Source organism: Asterias amurensis, chromosome 4, assembly GCF_032118995.1.
Source record: "Asterias amurensis chromosome 4, ASM3211899v1".
In the NCBI taxonomy this organism is placed as follows: domain Eukaryota; kingdom Metazoa; phylum Echinodermata; class Asteroidea; order Forcipulatida; family Asteriidae; genus Asterias; species Asterias amurensis.
In genome coordinates this window covers 7,560,182-7,579,941 of record NC_092651.1, presented here as the reverse complement: position 1 = coordinate 7,579,941, position 19,760 = coordinate 7,560,182, and the positions used below count along the sequence as shown (strand labels likewise).

General features: G+C 38.6%; 1 protein-coding gene across 1 annotated transcript in view; it reads left to right on the top strand.

Annotated features, from left to right (window-relative positions):
• The window catches only part of LOC139936030 (heat shock protein 75 kDa, mitochondrial-like), a 44,640-nt gene extending 24,988 nt beyond the window's left edge, over positions 1–19,652 (top strand). The window contains exons 11-17 of the mRNA XM_071930738.1: positions 4,645–4,792; positions 5,575–5,702; positions 6,922–7,115; positions 8,048–8,133; positions 9,758–9,903; positions 15,690–15,762; positions 17,737–19,652. Coding sequence (XP_071786839.1) covers positions 4,645–4,792; positions 5,575–5,702; positions 6,922–7,115; positions 8,048–8,133; positions 9,758–9,903; positions 15,690–15,762; positions 17,737–17,838 — 877 coding nt within the window. The 3' untranslated portion in view covers positions 17,839–19,652. The remainder of the gene's footprint in view (positions 1–4,644; positions 4,793–5,574; positions 5,703–6,921; positions 7,116–8,047; positions 8,134–9,757; positions 9,904–15,689; positions 15,763–17,736) is intronic.
• Positions 19,653–19,760: the final 108 nt, after the last annotated feature.

Genomic DNA, 19,760 nt, shown 5'->3' with positions numbered 1-19,760 from the left:
TAGATAGGGGAACCAATAAAGTGCCTGTAGATCAATGGGGTGTGGATTTCCATACGTGTTAGCGTGCAGATCAGTAAACTTTGGTACCTCTGGTTTTCTTATTCAGAGTCCCATCCACACATTTGTTAAAGCAAATTTCCAAAAGTATTTCTGGTATTGGGTTTCGTGAAATCTGGAAGTGCTTTGTTTCGGTTTTTTTCCTCAAGTTTTTTGAGGAAGTTGTGCGTTTTAACAGTCTGGTTAAATGCCTTTCTATCTTCCTTCAAAGCGTTTTTTCTAAATGCCTTTTTTCCCGAAGAGAGCGTTCTTGGCAGATCTTGCTTTTTTCAAGGCACTTGAGTCGTGAGAGACGAATTTAGCTCGTGAGTTTTACTCTTTAGCCAATTTAAGTTTAGAAACTAGAAACTCAGAAAGAGTTGATGTAAACAATTCACAAAAAAAAAATTTTTTCAATCGCCCTCCGAGTCGACCAAAATTTTGGATCGCCCACAGGTTTTTTCAATAGCATGTATTGATGCACAAAATTTATAAAACAAAAACAAAATGGACACAATGGATGATGTGTTCACACAGCTTGCACAATATAGGTGTTACAAGGAGATAGGCTGATGGTTGGCAGAATCGGAATGGCTTTCCTTCTTGTAGATTGGGACGATATGACCCTTTTCCCACTGGGTTGGAACACAGCCTTGGTCGATTGATTCTTGGAATAGTAGAGTCACAGCAGGAGAGCTTTCTTTGGCCGATTCTTTCAACAGTACATGTACATTGTATATGGCTGGAGTTCCATCTGGTTCAGGAGCAGTAGATGGTTTCAAATTGCTCAGTAGTTTGATGACTCCATTCTGGCTGACATTAATGTTGCTCATAGAAGGATGGAGACTGGTGCCCAGATCAGGGAGAGGAGAGTTGTCATCAACAGAAAACACAGAAGTGAACTGTCTGTTGAGGATGTTGGCCTTTGACTTGGGGTCGGTGTGCAGGAAACCGTCTTCATTCAAGAGTGAGACTCCCTTAAAGGAACACGTTGCCTTGGATCGGTCGAGTTGGTCTTTGAAAAGCGTTTGTAACCGTGTTTTTATAAAATGCATATGGGTAGAAAGATGTTGTAAAAGTAGAATACAATGATCAACACAAGCATGCCTCGAAATTGCACGATTTTCCTTTTACCTCGTCGACTAACACGGTCGGCCATTTATGGGAGTCAAATTTTTGACTCCCATAAATGGCCGACCGTGTTAGTTTGCACAGTAAAAGGAAAACCGTGCAATTTCGAGGCAAACTTGTGTGGATCATTGTATTCTACTTTTAAAACATCTTTCCAACCATATGCATTTTATAAAAAAGGGTTACAAACAATTTTTAGAGACCAACTCGTCCGATCCAAGGCAACGTGTTCCTTTAAGAGCAAATATTTGACTCCCATAAATTGCCGACCGTGTTATTATTATTATTATTATTCATGGTTTATTAAAAACATTCAAATTAGTTGCCATAGGCAAAATTACATTGAATTTACAAAATTTACAGATAAAACAATAAAATTACAGACATAGATGAGCAGAAAAATATAACTGCAAAAACGAAAACAAACAAAAAGCATTAAAAATTAATTACACAAAATTATCATTAAGGAGTTTGGTCATGTAAAGGATTGCACTATTAGCATGTCGCTTGGTATGTACATTAGGAGTTGTAAACAAATGTGAGTTCCGTAGTGAACGGCCATTACTATCTCCTCTCGTCTTAGGAAGCCACTCTCGAAATACATTGCTGCTCGTTAGAGAATTAGCAAATTTAAGACAAATGTGTTGGCGGCGTTGCTGGAGGTTTTGTAACTTCAATAAATGAAGGGTACAGTGGTATGAATCGCAATCATTGACTAAAATAATCCTACAAGCTCTTTTTTGAATGCGTTCCAGAGAATTGTGTTGTTTAGTAGTGAGACCAGGATGCCAGACGGGGACAGCATATTCTAAAAGTGGTCGAATAAAACCAACATAAATTCATCAAGGTCTTTGATTGCTAGTCCAAACCTTCTAAGTGTAGTCAACATAAATAATCGCCCACTGGCTTTACAGATAATGTCATTGATATGTATGTCCCATTTCAGATTATTGGCCACCTTAATACCAAGTATTTTGCAGACTTCACTTGATTGAAGTTCTTGACCCGACAATTGAAGTGGGTCACTGGGAACAGGGTTCTTAGCAAATGTAATGTCCATAGAATAACATTTAGCTGGGTTTATTAGCATATTGTTCTCTGATGCCCATAAGTCAAGTTGGTCAAGAGTATCTTGCATGGTGCTGGTACTGCTAGTTTTAGTGTTCTCTATCAAGGTCATATCATCAACATACTTGAGGGTGAGGTTACAATTCTCAGTAGGTATTGCTGCATCGTTGATCATGCTGAGAAAGGTGGCAGGTCCGGTCAAAGTTCCTTGTGGCATGCCAGCTTTGAGTACTGACCAGCTAGAGAGGGAGTTGTGATATTTCACACACTGAAGTCTGTTCGAGAGAAAATCCGCAATCCATGGGACTATACACGGTCTAGCGCCCATATCAAGTAGTTTAGTGATAATAATAATAATAACAGGTATTTAGAAACGCTCCCCATAGAAAACTATATCACAGCGCTTACAAAAACTGAAAAATAAAAGCACAATTAAACAATTACAATAACTTATCGAAAAAGCTACACAATGTTTGAAAAGCATGAGAAAAAGAGAAAAGTCTAAACAGGGAAGAGATGTGTTTTCAGAAGTTTTTTGAATTGGTCAGTGGATTTAGTGGCTTTAATGAAAGAAGGGATGTTGTTCCATTCTGTGGAAGCAGTAACAGTGAATGTGCGATCGCCAGATTTGCTACGGGTCCTAGGAATGGTAAGCAAAAATGGGTCTCGAGAAGAGTGAAGATTAAGGCGAGATGGGTTATGAAAAGTAAAGCAATCCTTGATATATAATGGCATCTGGTCATGGAAGGCTTTAAAAACAAACAAAAGTACTTTGAAGAGAATTCTTTCTTTTACGGGAAGCCAGTGGAGAGATTTAAGTAGAGGACTGGAGTCATGACGACATTCTAGCTTAAAGATAATGCGAGCTGCCCAGTTCTGTAAACTTTGCAGCCGCTTCAGGTATGCCTGGGGAACAGATGTTAAAAGGCAGTTGCAATAGTCTAATCTTGACAAAATATGACAGCGTACAGCACTATGACAGATATCTTGAGTTATGTACTTCCTGATTTGAGATATGTTTTTTATATGAAACCTAACAGACTTACATAAATGATTAACTTGCTCTAACATAGACATATTACAATCAAAGTAAGCACCAAGGTTCCTGGCTGATTTAGAAGGTACAATAACTGTGGAACCTACATTGAGAGTAACATCTCCAAGGCAACGAAGGCTATGAACAGAACCAATTACAAGAAATTCAGTCTTTTCTTCATTCAGTTTCAGTCTGTTATGTGTCATCCAAGTGTTGATGTCTACCACACAAGAAGAAAGTGACTTTAGTGCTTCATCTAGGCTGAAAGCCTTCTTAGGATCAAATGTTATGTAGAGTTGTATGTCATCAGCATAAGTGTGGTAGAATATATTATGATGACGAGCGATGTCTCCGACAGGTAGAGTGTAGATGGTGTAGCCAATCGGCCCGATAGCTATGTAATGGTCCACTCGATCAAAGGCTTTGCTAAAGTCTGTAACAGCTAAACGTTAGTTCGCACAGTAAAAGGAAAACCACGCAATTTCGAGGCAAACTTGTGTGGATCATTGTATTCTACTTTTAAAACATCTTTCCAACCATATGCATTTTATAAAAAAGGGTTACAAACAATTTTTAGAGACCAACTCGTCCGATCCAAGGCAACGTGTTCCTTTAAGAGCACCGAATTCAAACTCTGGTGTTTTTGATCAGCAGAGTGTGGGTTCGACTCTTGTGTTCTTAAGCAAGACACTTGACCATTGCTTCGTCCTTCGGATGGGTCGTAAAGCCATTTGTCCCTTGTGTTGTGTAAGGCATGTGCATTATCGAAAAGAGAAGGGGTTCGCCCCGGTGTTCCTGGCTGTGGCTGCTGAATGCGCCATAGCACCTTGTTAACCCATATCATCACTTCAGTAACCTATCCTTCTGAAAGTTTGTATATACTCAGCGCCTTGAGTACCTTGTTGGTAGATACGTGTGCTATATAAGACTTCAATTATGAGGTAGTGCTCTTTTTACCTGATAGAGCTCCATCTGGAAGGAACATGATCCTTCAGGTTGGAAGTACCTGGTAGAACTTGATCCAGTTCCCGCTGCATGATCTCAGCTAAGTCTTAAGCTGGCGTAGATGTGGTGTGGGTTAGATTAGATTAAATAAGAATTAGTTATTCAGCCAACGTTAAAAAGGTTAAAAACCCAAAACATCAGAAATTGTAGTGAACCTCAAGCTTTCTAGATTTTACAATCACAAAATTACATTAAGAAACACTAACAAAGAAGATGAGAATATATAAAGAAGTAACATTATCAGACCACTTCTTTATCCTTTGGCGGATGATGTGGAAATCAGTCCTTTTCCACAAGAAGATCTTATGACGTAACTGAAAGTTACTTTGTATAAACTGAAATGTATCATTGCCTGCTTTTTATTACAGAAAATTGAGAACGGTCATCACAAGTCGGCTTGTGCGTTTCTTGCTCGATCAACGTAAGAAAGATGTCGGGATATATGAGCAGTTCTTCACAGAGTATGGAATGTTTTTAAGAGAAGGAATAATCTCGGCAAATGAGCAGGCAGAAAAGGTGAGGACTTGAACAATGCATCCCCATTCATTGTCATAAAACCTCATGGTGTTTCATCCATAGTGTAAAGCTAGTAAAAACAACATTGATGCATTATGTGAAACATATTAGATTTGAAATAAGTTATATTATCATCAACACTGAGTATACATGTACAGTGCCAACACACATCGGTGTATAAGGGAGTACTAGTACCTGCTACCTGGTACTTCATCCCTGATGCAAATTTAACATCTATTATATTGTTGCATTACCCGCTGCAAAAACATAGGATTCAAACTGCCTCTAGCTAGCGGGCAACCTCGGTAGTCTAGTTGGTAAGACACTGCTCTAGAATTGCAAAGGTCTTTGGTTCGAATCCCACCCAAGTACATGTAATATGCCAGTGATTTTTCTTTCACAGGACTCGGGGAAGTACTGAGTATACAGTGCTAATTCACATCGAGTATGGGTAAAAACCAAAATTAATATTCTTTATCCCCGATGCCAAAAAAATGTGAACATTTTAGCAGCACCATTTGTGAAATATATCTTCAGTCTTCTCAAGGTATCAGAAATGTAATATTGGGAAGAACAAATGTAAAATGGTTTCAGAATCACCCCAACTCATTTAGAGACTGTCAATACATGGTGTAACCGAAAAACCTTACAATATCGTATGTTCACCATACAAAGTTTCGAATCCTACTTAACAAATGGTAAATTATTAATTCAACAATAAAGTTGAAGAAGGTTATTGAGTATTTGATAGTTAAATAATTGATTGTGTCATTTGTTGTTAGGAAGAAATAGCTAAGTTACTGTGCTTTGAGTCATCAGCCCATCCTTCAGGTCAGCTGACTACTCTTCAGGACTATGCTGTACGTATGAAAGCAGGACAGCGCAATATGTACTACATCTGTGCACCAAGGTATAGTGGAATTATACAAGTGTTGTACGCAGTGATGGGGTCCATGGCGTTTTGTACACCCGAGGGGGAAAATGACACCGAGGCAAAGCCAGCCAGTCTAATACAGCTCTAGCTATGTCTTTATAAACCGTTTAAACACCTACACATGATGCGCTCTCAACCAATAGGATTAGCGAAAACTGTCTCGGGTATTTATGAATACTATTTTTATAGAAACTGAGAAATTAAAACCTGCATCTGGCCTTTTGAGAAAATGAAAAGGGCAGAAATTTGTGTGATGTGTGAATAACGGAATAAATGGGTCACAACCCTGCAAGGTTTTAAATGGCAAGTTAAGAATTAGTCACTACTCTTTTGTTCCCATTCATAGATGCCTTTTTGGTTAAAAGCAAAATAGAGTAAGAAACTCTGTAAAACTTATTCGTTTTCTGACGTTTTCCGACGTCCTTGAGCTCTGCACGTGTGATGCATTTTTATGACTGAGACAGTTTTCGGATATGCATTCGTTCGCGTAGTATGCAACTAAACGTATCCAAAAACAACCGGTTCTAAACAGCTCCAGCTGGTCATTATCAACCATTTAAACACCCTCACGTGACGCGCTCTCCCCGAATAGGAATAGCGAAACTGTCAGGTATTTATGAATAAGGGAATCAATGTGTGGTGAAGAGGTTTTCAACTAGTGGTATAATCCCAACGAGGCCTGGTTGTTGATAATTTTACCGAGACGAAATCGAGGTAAATTATCAAGAACCAGGCCTCGGCTAGTTTAAACCACTAGTTGAAAACCGATTCAACACACTTTGATTCCCATTCATAAATACCTTTCCAGTCATAATCATCATCACCTTTTGGTCAAAAAGTAAAATAAATGCAAAAATTATAATTGTCAAATAATTTCTTTCAACACAACACCCCTCCAGCTATGAAATGGTAAAGCCCTCCGCCGCTTTCGGGTACACAACTCCTTATAAGGGAATGCTGTGCGCGTCAACTGTTTCAGCCGTTGCTCTCTACCAACAGGAATGAAGAAACTGCCTTATAAGAACAGGTGCAAGCTTGCGTGTCACGCCCATGTTTCAACACTTTTTACTGGTCATAAACAAAGGTTTATACACACCCACGTGACGCGCTCTCCACCAATAGGAAGAGCGAAACTGTCTGAGTAATTTATGAATGTAAAAAAATGTACGGTGTGCTTATTCTTTTGATATTGTAGTCGTGAGTTAGCGGAATCCTCTCCCTACTATGAAGCCTTTAAGACTCAGGATCATGAAGTCTTATTCTGTTATGCTGAATATGATGAGCTGACTATGCTTCAACTACGGGAGTTTGATCGCAAACTATTAACATCAGTAGAGAGTGAGATGGCAGCACCAGCGACAAATACTGAAGAAGCAGAATCACAAACAGGTCAGAATTCAATAAAGTCTGTCTTGGTATTCATGTTTTTTTTATGGTTTTTTTTACAGTCATTTATGTTGTTGATAAAATTACACATTTCATTCTGTGTACGTCGCGAACTTTGTTTGAAGGTACTGACACAATCATAATTGTATTCTCTGTTTTATGTGTTGTTTTTTACCAAACTATGAAAGTGAATTTTATACAAATTTTGACGCCAAGGGGCTGTTTTTCCAGCCAATGTTTCACAGGAGTTGAGCACAAGTCAACTGTTACAAATTTTTTGTTGCAAATTTGTGACGTGGAAAATTCATTGTGCATACGCAGGATTTATGAACCAGGCTTTAGTCATTTAACTGTGCAACTTGGTTCTGAGACCACTTTATGGTCGCATGGATGCCAATATCATTTGCTGTGTTTGTACATGTATGTGTGTATGGTAAAATAACATCACAAGGCATGCACTCATGGCAACGTTTGCAGTTCAGATTTGAGTACCCCATCAGCAGCGTACAGAGTGCAGTCAAGCTCAATTTTTTCCAGGCTCCTTGTTCGTGTGTGTGCAAGGTCAAGCCATACACCATCTTTGAATGAATACACAGATTATCTTTAGACAGTACATCCCCCAGATTTCCCCCTTCATAGAACTCTGATGGTAAGAATGTCTTTAAGTAATATTAATAATAATAAATAAGACTTATAAAGCGCATTTTACAGAGATACAATACTTTTGAGTACCTTGAGAATCTTGTAAGGAGCCTCACCCTAGATATTTTCAGCCAGAGCTTCTTGGAGTACATGCATTTATCCTTAGTCCATACCTTGGAGGCCCATGATTATAATTGAGATGAACTGAAAGTATTGTGCTTTTTAAGCTGTTACTGTGTGTTGTTTTGAGATAAATGTCATAACAAACTATGCTATTGGTTTTCTTGTTTCAGTGGAAGGCAGTTTGTCCGTTGAGGAAACAGATTCACTTACTGCTTACATGACAGACGTCCTCGGCTCTAAGGTTACCAATATCAAGGTATGTTCAATCAATTATTGCTCATTATCAATAATCATGTAGTCTTGTTGAAAACATTAATATCAAATTAGATATTAGAAGCTTAGTCTTCAGTTAAGTCATCCCTATATAGCTCACGTAGGAAGCTAAACTGGGATGGTGCGTTGGTGACGTCATTGGTAATAAATAGGAAAAGAATAGAATAAATAGAGAAAATAAATAGGAAAAGAAAAGGTTGCGCACTATTTACATTGTGCAAGACTGGGTTTACAGCATCTTAGAGCCAGCCAGAGGTCATAGGACTCTAATTGCTGGCAGGGCAACCTGTTGGAATGATGAGATGGATGGCGCATAGACTGCTGAATGGTTCCAGATCTTAACTGTTCTTGGGTAGAATGAGAATTTGTATTGGTCGTTAGAGGCATCTGGTATGGCATACTTGAGAATGTGATCCTGTCTGGCAATGTATGTAGCTGGCTTGATAGATGGTGGCATTTGGATGTTGACGAGACCATGGTGTATTTTAAAGAACATGGTGGACTGTGCGTGAATGGGGTTTACATGCAGTGTCTCCCATCCCAGGTTGTTAATGAGCACTATGACCGCTAGTGATCTGCCAGTCTAGGCCATATTATCCAACACTTAATTACAATCATGGTACACAGGATAGACAAGGTTGTCCCAAGTGCACCTGCCTCAGACGCACATCTTGTCAGTATGTCAAACCCATTTAGACGATTAAGAGCCAGATAACTGTCTCAACTACAGCATTTAGACAAACTCTCAATGTCATGCACCTAGTGCAGTTTACATAATTTCATGTAAAAGATAGGGGCTACAATAGACCTTATGCATTGACGTCATCAAGCCGCCATGTTAGAGGTAAAACGATGATGTAACAATCGCAGATTTATACCGCGGTGCAAGGAGTTGGCTAATGATCAACTTTCTTATGACCTCTAAGTGAGGGCCCCCTACTCAAATGACATCATGTACTTAAGGTCTATATGTAGGAGAGACTATAGACTAGAACAAACTGTTTTCGCTTTACAAACAAAGAAAGCCTATCCCATAGACCTTATCACAAATACTATGTACGCGCATGTTAGGCATGGAATGAAGTGCATGCTGGTCTAGCTAGCGATAAATTTTGATCGCTAGCTAGACTAGCATGCACCTTTTTCAACATATAGCACTTGCGCAATGGGTATTTGCGAAAGGTCTATGGCCATCCGTTTCAGCAGCCCAAATTACAGTGTTAGTAGTTGAACTACCATGTAGTGGTGATGATGTACTCTGCAAACTCACCCAATCGTATCAACTCCAAACTTGGTTTGTTGACTGGTCTAAGGATCCCCAGAGCCTGTTGTTTTTAGAACCCCCCCTAGGTCAAACGTCAAGGTCATTATGTCTAAAACATATAAGAAATGTTGTCCAAGCATTAATTCAAGAATGAGATTAATCTCAGCTTGGCATTTGTGTGTGTCAGCACACCATTCTTACTTGATATGTTTTTTGCATTCAGTGTTCATTCCTTTGTGAAGCAGTACATTTTTATTCTCTTAGCCAAAACACAATGTTTTGGATTGGATTATAGCAATGCCAAGATAACATCTTTTTATTGTTATTAAAATGGATTGTTTAGGTAAGCCATCGTCTGGCTCACCATCCAGCAATGGTGACTGTGGCTGACATGGGAGCAGCACGTCATTTCTTGCGTACAGCTCTAAAGAACCGGAGTGAAGAAGAAAAACTGCAGTTACTTCAACCAACCCTTGAGCTCAATGGAAGGTTCGTTAATACTCAAGAAATTATCAGGGTTCAGAAATTCCCAATGATTTTGATATGACACCTTTAGATTGACCATGTTTTTCCGCAATGGCTATCGGTGTACCACAAAAAAACTAAAAAGCACTAAAAAGCAGTATGATAACCATTCATGTAATAGCTTGGGGTTTTGATTTCCACAGGTTTTATTTTTGAAGGCACTGGACACTTGGTAATTGTCAAAGACCAGTCTTCTCACCTGGTGTATCTCAACATATGCATAAAATAACAAACCTGTGAAAATTTGAACTCAATTGGTCGTTGAAGTTGCGAGATAATAATGGCAGGAAACAACGGCCTTGTCACACGATCGAAGTTGTGTGCTTTCAGAGGCTTGATTTCGGGACCTCAAAATCGAATTCTGAGGTCTGGAAATCAAATTAAAATATTTTAAAGGCAGTGGACACTATTGGTAATTGTCAAAGACTAGCCTTCACAGTTAAAGTATCTCAACATATGCATAAAATAGCAAACCTGTGAAACTTTGAGCTCTATTGGGCATCGAATTTGCGAGATAATAATGAAAGAAAAAACACCCTTGTCACACGAAGTTGTGTGCTTTCAGATGCTTGATTTTGAGATCTCAAATTCTAAACTTGAGGTCTCGAAATCAAATTCGTGGAAAATTACCCCTTTCTCGAAAACTACCTCACTTCAGAGGGAGCTGTTTCTCACAGTGTTTTATACCATCAACCTCTCCCCATTACTCGTCACCAAGAAAGGTTTTATGTTAACAATTGTTTTGAGTAATTACCAATAGTATCCACTGCCTTTAAGGGAAAATTACTTCTTTCTCGAAAACTACGTTACTTCAGAGGGAGCCGTTTCTCACAATGTTTTATACTATCAACAGCTCTCCATTGCTTGTTACCAAGTAAGTTTTTATGCTGACAATTATTTTGAGTAATTACCAATAGTGTCCAGTGCCTTTAAACCAATTTCCAATGGTTTTCCTTTTACGTCGCGAACTATCATGGTCAGCCATTTTGTGGATTCAAAATTTTGATTCCACAAAATGGCCGACCGTGGTTCTTCGCGGCATAAAAGGAAAACCGTGCAATTTCGAGGCATGTTTGTGTGGATCATTATATTCTACTTTTAAAACACCTTTCTTACCATATGCATTCCATAACGAACGGTTTAAAATGCTTTTCAAAGACCAATTAGACCGATCCAAGGCAATGTGTTCCTTTAACGACCATAGTTTTTCATGGAAATTGGCTCCGAGAAAGTAAAATGGGGGTCATTCCGTGTCAATTCAACACGCTTTTGGACCTGACCTTCACGGATTTAAATCAAATTCGGTGTGCTGATTGGACTCCCTGAGAAATGCCCAAATCCCAAATTTTATGTAATTCGGATCATTATTTTGGGAGATACGGCTTAACGAACTTTTGACTAATTAGCATGACCTGCTACGTTTGGACAATCATATCTCCAAAAGTAAAACACCTACAGAGATAATATTCACATCATTTTGAAGCTCTTGACATGGCCCACATTTGATAACACAAAATCAAAACATTTCAACGCACCACCGAAAAAATACGCAAAAATTTGACCTTTGACCTTGACTTGCGAAAATGCGTAATTTTCAAAATGCGAATTTTTTTTTTTAAATGCAAGTTTAAAATGTAAGCAACAATATTCTGAAAAATTGTGATGGGCACTCTTACAGCTTTTTTGTTATGATTTTTTCAACAAGACCAAAACCATAAAAACGCATTGTACATGTACATTATACATACATGTACATACATGTATACAGTGTAATGTGTAGTAATGTGTACATGATACATGTACACTAGAAATTCAAAGATAATCATTCAACTTTCGAGTTTCACATTTTGATGTATAGTACAAACACAAACTAAATGCATTTCACTAGATCCGGCAAGGATGCAATGCTTCAGCCCAAGTTCAGCAAATTTTCAGCAAAACTTTCTGGAGGATGTTCCTTGAAAAGTTCAAACACTTCTTTCAGATACAAAGATCAAAATGTTTCTGGAGATGTTTCTTCTCATTATCAACAGTAACCGACACAAAGTCTTTCATCCCTGGCATTTGTCTGCTGACAGACTTGAACAAGTAAAAGTCTCTCACAGTTTGCACCATTTTTAATGAAAGAGATTTTCCAGCCTAAAGGATTTGGAATGAAAAGCATTCCCTGCTAATTCACCAGTTTCTTTGATTTTCTTGGCATGTAGTTTGATGCTCCCAGTTCATCTGCTATTCTTTTCACCCTCCAACTCACTGCTAAGACACTCAAAGACATGAACTTTTTCACTTTTCTTGGTCAAGGAATGAAACTTTCGTTTCCACTGAGTTATCATCTCACTTTCATCGTCACCGAACTATTTTCCTGTAGCAGTTTCCAGTTTCTGCTTTAAAATTGTTGTCTTTAGTTTCTCAACCTTGTTTTCCATGTAACTTCCATGAGCTTTCTTCTTACTTATGATTGGAGATACACCAATAATTGTCATAGCCTCATTGATAATGTTAATGTCGGTATTTGGCTGCACAAAAACATCCTGATGTGCAGATGACATTGATGGTCCCTGAACTTCTGGATCACTGCTAAATCTTTCAGTTGTTGAGAGTATTTTCTCAGGCGACAGTTGAGATATCTACTTGCGACAGCCGGTGCTGTATGCTCGAGTGAAATAAAGACTTGGATGCTCCAGTATAAACCTAAATGATACCTGCCTTAAGCCTGCTTTTTTTCTTGCTTTGTGATTTAAATGGGTCACAGTGTCTATGATCATGACTTGACTTTTAAAGGACTAAATAAAGCTTTTAAAGCACTAAATGTGAATACTCTGTACACTGTACATTGTATAACATGTATACAGTATGTCGGATACACAGTGTCTCCTAGGGGATGAAATGAATTAGCTCATTAAGTCATGTCATGAAATATACTTTTGGACTCCATATTATTACCAGGGTGACATGGTTTTTAATGTGTGTGTACACACTACCACACAATACTCTGTACACACTACCACACAATACTGTGTACACTGTACATTGTGTATGTTGTACAATGCGTTTTCATGGTTTTGGCCTTGTTAGCCAATGTTCAAAAAATCATAACAAAAAAACTGTACGAGTGCCCAGCACAATTTTTCAGAATAATGTTGCTTACATCTTAAACTTGCATTAAAAAAAAAAATTGCCATTTTGAAAAATACGCATTTTTGCAAATCAAGGTCAAAGGTCAAATTTTTGCGTACTTTTTCGGTGGTGCGTGGAAATTTTTTGATTTTATGTTATCAAATGTGGGCCATGTCAAGAGCTTCAAAATGATATAAATATTATCTTTGTAGGTATTTTACTTTTGGAGATATGATTGTCCAAACATAGCAGGTCATGCTAATTAGTCAAAAGTTCGTTAACCCGTATCTCCCAAAATAATGATCCGAATTACATAAAATTTGGGATTTAGGCATTTCTCAGGGAGTCCAATCAGCACACCGAATTTCATTTAAATCCGTGAAGGTCAGGTCCAAAAGCGTGTTGAATTGACACGGAATGACCCATGGATGAACAAAACACATAACAAATAAGACATGTGGCGTTCATGACTATATGATTTATGAGTGTAAGCCTGGACGATATGACGATAATATCGTCACGTACGATATTGAAAACAATATCGCCAATATCGATGTTGGTTTTGAATTTCTTGAAATATCGTCTCAAAACGATATTTTTTTTTCATAGACGATATCTTTCAAAATATCGAGTATTTCCAACGGATTTCTTACAATCTCACAGGTAAATAAGATTTTGTTAGGGCTGATGCCGTCTTTTAATTAAAGTTGTGGAATTAAAGTTGTGGCTCAACGCATATACCTTGTAAACGTCCTCATGTCTAGCCATGCTGGTCTCTTTGCAGCACTGAAGCATGACGAACGTTCTTGAACCGTTTTATGTGCCGTGTGAATATCCAGAGCAGTATCCATCACCTCGATCCCACGGTTATTCTGGTACTTTATTATTAGGGGATGAATGAACTGAGTACTGCCGTGGCCAAGCGTGGGTGCGAAGCTGTCGGGGAAATTCCCCTGACCAGAAATCACCACGTTGTCGTCTGGAAATGTTGGACCACAAAAAAAGACGGACCATGTCGGACGCACTGAAAATACGGGTCCAACTACTTGCTGTCAACTCGCTATGTGCCGTAAACTCACCATGAAAACCTCCAGTAATAGATTTAAAATCCACAAAAGAGTCATTGAACTGTAATAGATTAGCCAAAAGAGAATCTTTTACTAGTTTTGGTTACATTTCGGTAATAAAATGAGGGTTTTTTTATCGTGAAAAAAATTATCTTGAGGCGGCAAAGCCGTCGGCCGCCATCTTGCTTCTTCACAGAGCTTGTATTGTACATCATTGACAACAGAGGGCGCTTTCCTGCATTTGGAACTGTTTTGGCCATACAGCTATATAAAAATAGCATTTGTCGTGTTGACGGTGAGTTGACCAACACAAGCGAATGGACTGTGAATATCCATGCACATGTATAGTGATGATTGTGAACGCATTGGAATAAAAAAAGCAGCACCAGATTTTTAGAGATCGCAACACTACAATCGATTGAGGTACAAATATGATTAAATTGCCTCAGAGCCAGTGATTGATGTAAAACAAAAAAATGTTACGTGTTCTGTTTCATGGAATATGGATGTTAATTCAGTGATTTTCATCACGGGGGTTGTATAAAATTTATTTAATTTACGCAGTCAATATTTGTTTATATATTTTTTATTTTTTTTATTTTTTTTTTACATTCAACAGTCATGTTTTGTTTGTCTTCATCCTTGCGGTAAAACTGTTTTTAGCGTGCGATTGAGCCATTGTTGTCCCCTTCTGAAGGGTACTTTTAATTTTAAAAAATCTTCACGTCATATCGGCGATATTTACCTGACGATATATCGCCAGTCAAAATTTTCGATATCGTCCAGGGTTATATGAGTGTAAACATTAACAAAACATACTTTTCTTTGTAGGCGGGGTAGGCCGACAAAACATCCTTAGCATAAAGTCAAATTAAAATTACCTGCAGTGGGTCTAGGAAACCTAAAACCTTCCTCACCAATTCAAGTCTGCCATAGACACACAGGCCTGTATGCTTCGTTTTTGAAAGGGCAATGGCACCAAAGAAGATTCTCCTTGTTAAAGGGCACCCTGTGAGGAAATTGTATATTTATACAGGAGTATTTAAAGGGCACCAAGGCAATGACTGGGGGCAATCTTCTTTGCCTTCGATAAGTATCCGGCCTGCATAAGTTTTCAACAGGGCCAGATTGAAGAGAGCAATAATGTTCTTAGTAGGTATTTTTTTTTAACAGATGTTATATTTGCATCGGGGATAAAGAATATTCATTTTGGTTTAACCCATATACACTAGTGTGTATATTAGAGTTCTGTGAACAAAATTACAAGCATATTACTCAGGTGGGATTCGAACCCATGACCGTTGCAAATCTAGAGCAGTTTCATCCCAAATAGACCACTGTATTTGCCCGGTAGCCAGAGGCAGTTCGAATCCTATATTTTAGCAGCGGGTACTGCAACAAATTAATAGGTGTTAAATTTGCATCGGGGATAGAATATTCATTTTGGTTTTTCCCATAATAGGTATTTGTTGTTGAACTCATCTTGGTCATATCTTACATGTTCGAATGAAATCAAATAATGAGTCTCAAAGTATTTGTTTTTTCTTCCCCATTTACATGCCATAGTCATGCCATTGTACAGAAGCTTTTCAACTTGAAAACTAAAGAGCCGGTACTAGCTAAGCTACTGGCAGAACAGGTAAGGGTTGCTTGAATACTTGCAATAAATCTTTGTGAATAGTATTGGGAACCATGGCTTTACCTGAATTGTTTATTTCTCAAAACCGGTGGAAAAAATGTTTGGAATGCATGTATCCTCATGCTTTCACAACCTCTTGTCCCAGAATTGTTACTATACAGTCTTGATATAACATTCAAGAGTACAAAACTGATTACTATCAAAAGAGTCCCCGTTTCTATCAACTGAGCTGGAATTTCAGATCCACTGCCGTCTACCAGAAGCCTGAGCCAGTCTGCAACTGTCGATAGCATCTACGTAGGATCCAATTAATCCACACCATCCTAACGCAACAAAATTTCATCTCGCCATTTTCCTGTCATTAGACCGATTATGCATTTACTCCGGCCATGTTTGAATCCTCACTGCGTTTTTGCATTTTTTTTTTGCATTTTCTGTTGAATATTAAGCTTGTAAAATCAAGAACTGAACTGTCAATGGTTGTAGCCTAGCAATCTTAGACAAACTTTAATTTGTTAGAAGAAATATTTATCAGAACTTCATTATTGTTTAAGTTGTTTAAAAGAGCTTTTATTCAGAAAAATTAAAAATACCAAAATGAGGTTTACACTTTATGTATAAGAAATGATATGGAAAGTTAAAGTTTTGTTTTCTTCTTTAGTGTCTACGTTTGATAGATGATAAATTAATTATCCTCACTCGCTTGTGAAATAAGTTCTCTTTGCATAAGGGATGCTATATTTCCATATTCTACTTGGCCTTTTACAATTACTACTATAACTTTATGAATTTTGTTTGCGGAAACACCATGGCCCAATTTAATAGTGCTGCTTAGCGGCCGATTTTGTGCTTACTGTGCGATTTCCATTTCATAGAGCTGCTAACCGTAAGTATGAGAAAGGCATGCTAACCTTCCGGTGACTGCACGAAAATAAACAATGCAAATCCATGGTGAACGCGCACATGGTTGCCCAATATTTCTGCTATCCTGTGAAATACGCTTGCCCCATAGCAAATTTTTCTGCTACGGTAAGCATGAAAATTTGCTTACTGTTAAGCAGCGCTATGAAATTGGGCCCATGTGTGTAGTTTTGTTCTTTAGAGAACTGTCTTGCTTTATATTCTACTACCGTGGAGTACATTTTTCGGGAGTCTTCTCAGTTCTGAAAAGAACTGTCTTGCTTTTTTACTACTACATGTACCTGGGCGGAAGGTAGAAGGTCAGCCGGGACTACTTCTTTTGCTTTTAGTTGATCGTTATTAACCGCACTACCGCGGAGTCGGTTCTTAAATTGGTCTCAATGTTTCCACTAGCTTGCTCTAGTTTTCGTCAGGAGACTCTACCTGACAATAAGCTTGGTTCCCGGTTCCAAATTGAAAACCGGACGGGCAGTTCCACTCTTCTGTGGAATCAGGTACCCGCTTTTGTCGGTTCCGATTTTAAAAGACCGAGTCTCAATTATAAAAGGCTCTGTGGAGCCGATCCTGCCACGAACCGGCTCTAGAAATTGAGGCTTGATGTTGAAAGCGGTGACCGCAGATACAGTGTGCAAAGGCTTCAAGCCGACATGTATCAACTATCACATGTGGCTGCATACACAGTGCACACACATAGGTCTCTTGGGGTGGGTATTCGTTAAAAATAGATCGGCTCCAATTGTGTGTGTGTGAGCTGGGGACCAACTTCTGATTACCTTGGTTATTTTCAGTTAAAATAGATCGGCTCAATTGTGTGTGTGAGCTCGGGACGGGCGGCTTATGTTTTATATTGAATTGGAACCGGGTATGTCTCAGAACCGAGCTTTTTTTCGGAACCGGAACCGCGCCCCAAATTTCTGGAACCGCCCAAGCTTACCTGACAAGTAGATACACACATGGTGTTACCGCAAACCAAATATATATTGATACTTCACCATGTAATGCCTCAAAACACATACACTTTAACTTTGTTGATGATTTGTTTTTATTGTTCAGGTTTATGACAATGCAATGATAGCCGCTGGACTGGTAGATGATCCTCGACCTATGCTGGGACGTCTCACAGCATTCATGGAAAAAACACTGGAAAAATACTGAAAGGGCCTGTCAAATCATGAATACAAAGAAATGTCCAGTCCAGCCACCTCTTTTCTTACCAATAAGCCATTTGTGAGTTAGATTTGAATAATGTCTGGTACAATGACTCGCTTAGTTACAATTTACTGCTTACATTTGAATTCCTCAGACTATCGAGACAGTTGCTACGCCACGTGATCACAGGCAAGCTTTTGCTAAGTTACGTAAGAGACGGTGAACACCCATACACAATTCTGAATGGATGTGTATGGCACAATGGTACCAGGGTTTGCTCATCTGGAGGTTGCTATGCAAAGGCTTGCCCCGAACCATGTGACATAGCAACTGTCTCTATAGTCTGAGGAGTTCAAATGTAAGCGGTACATTGTGACTAAACGAGTCATTGTACCAGACATTATTCAAATCTAAAACGCAAATGGCTTATTATTCAGTGGTAGAATGCTTTTTAAACATATTAGAGTTATTTTACAATTATGGTACAGAGCCCATTGTATGACTGGATACGTAATCCAGCTACATGTACATTCAGGAAGTTTATATGAAATGTACATTTACAATCCAGGGCCCGATTTCATAGAGCTGCTTTAAATATTTTTCTGCTTAGCATAAATTAGCAGGAATGCCAGTCACAAATTGTACATTTGGAATGGTAATTTGGCTAGTTTCCTATTTTGGTAAGTTTAATTTTGTTGTGCTTAAGCAGCTCTGTGAAATTGGACCTTGGTCCTAGTTCCATGGTGCTGCTGACCTTGAAATACTGCGCTTACAGCTCATAGCATTAGGCATGAGATATTTTCTTCCACGGTAACAAATTCAGCGCTTATATGACCACCATATGACCACCATTTTAGCCTTGTAAGCGTGTAGTACCTAGTAACGTGAAGTACGCACACACACAAGCCAAAATTTCCCGCTAACCCATAAAATACGCTTGACTTTTAGCGCAGAATTTCCTGCTTCTGTAAACGCTAATTTGCTAACAGTAAGCAGAGCCATTGGGCCCTCGTTTCATGTTATTTCCACCGTTTGGTAATTTCAAATCTGGGCCCAATTTCATAGAGCTGCTAAGCAGAACAATAGACCGATCCACCAAGCTCCACCCCATTGGGTATATGCCAACCACCATGCAAGAAGGTCCGACAAATAAGGTCCGACATGCGTGCGCGTATCTTGACGTGCGGCAGAGTTGTGCAGAAAGGCATTGGAGAGCCCTACATGTCCTTTCTCACACACGTGTCATGGGCGGAGCCTACTGGATCGGTCTATTTGCTTGGCATGAACTTTATGCCTAAATAAAAACAGGATTACCAACCACATTATTATGTGATTTTCAGGATAAGCAAACAACAGCTGAAAACCAGTAACAAGCAATAAGCAACAAATGGAAATTAGGTTGGTAATCCTGTTTTTATCATGCTAAGCAAATTGTTGTGCTTAGCAGATCTGCGAAAATGGGCTCTGTTCTGTAGAAGGCATTAATTGTGGAATGAAAACATGTGGGTTTACATGTAGTTATCAAATCATAATATGCCCTCAAAATTATATCTTAAATGCTGTATCCAAGTAAGTTGACCCAATCTAATCATTAATGTACAACATTACATTCAATCTGTTCAGATTATTATCTTATCTGTTGCATTCATTCTTTTTGTATTGAAATTATGTTTTGATATTGCAATAATCAGTCTATTTGGGATATTTGCTTATGGGATATTTGCTTATTGATGTGATAGTATAATAAACGCTTTTGAGTGTTCAGACTTACAGCAATGCCACTGTGGGTGAATAAAAGCAGCCATCTTGAATGTATACTAGTACACATGTACATGTATCCTCATTTAGTAGCCTTGTATTAAAATTCTTACATAAGTTTAAAAGTGAATGGATTGAGTTAAACCACCAAAACCATTGGATGTGGTAGG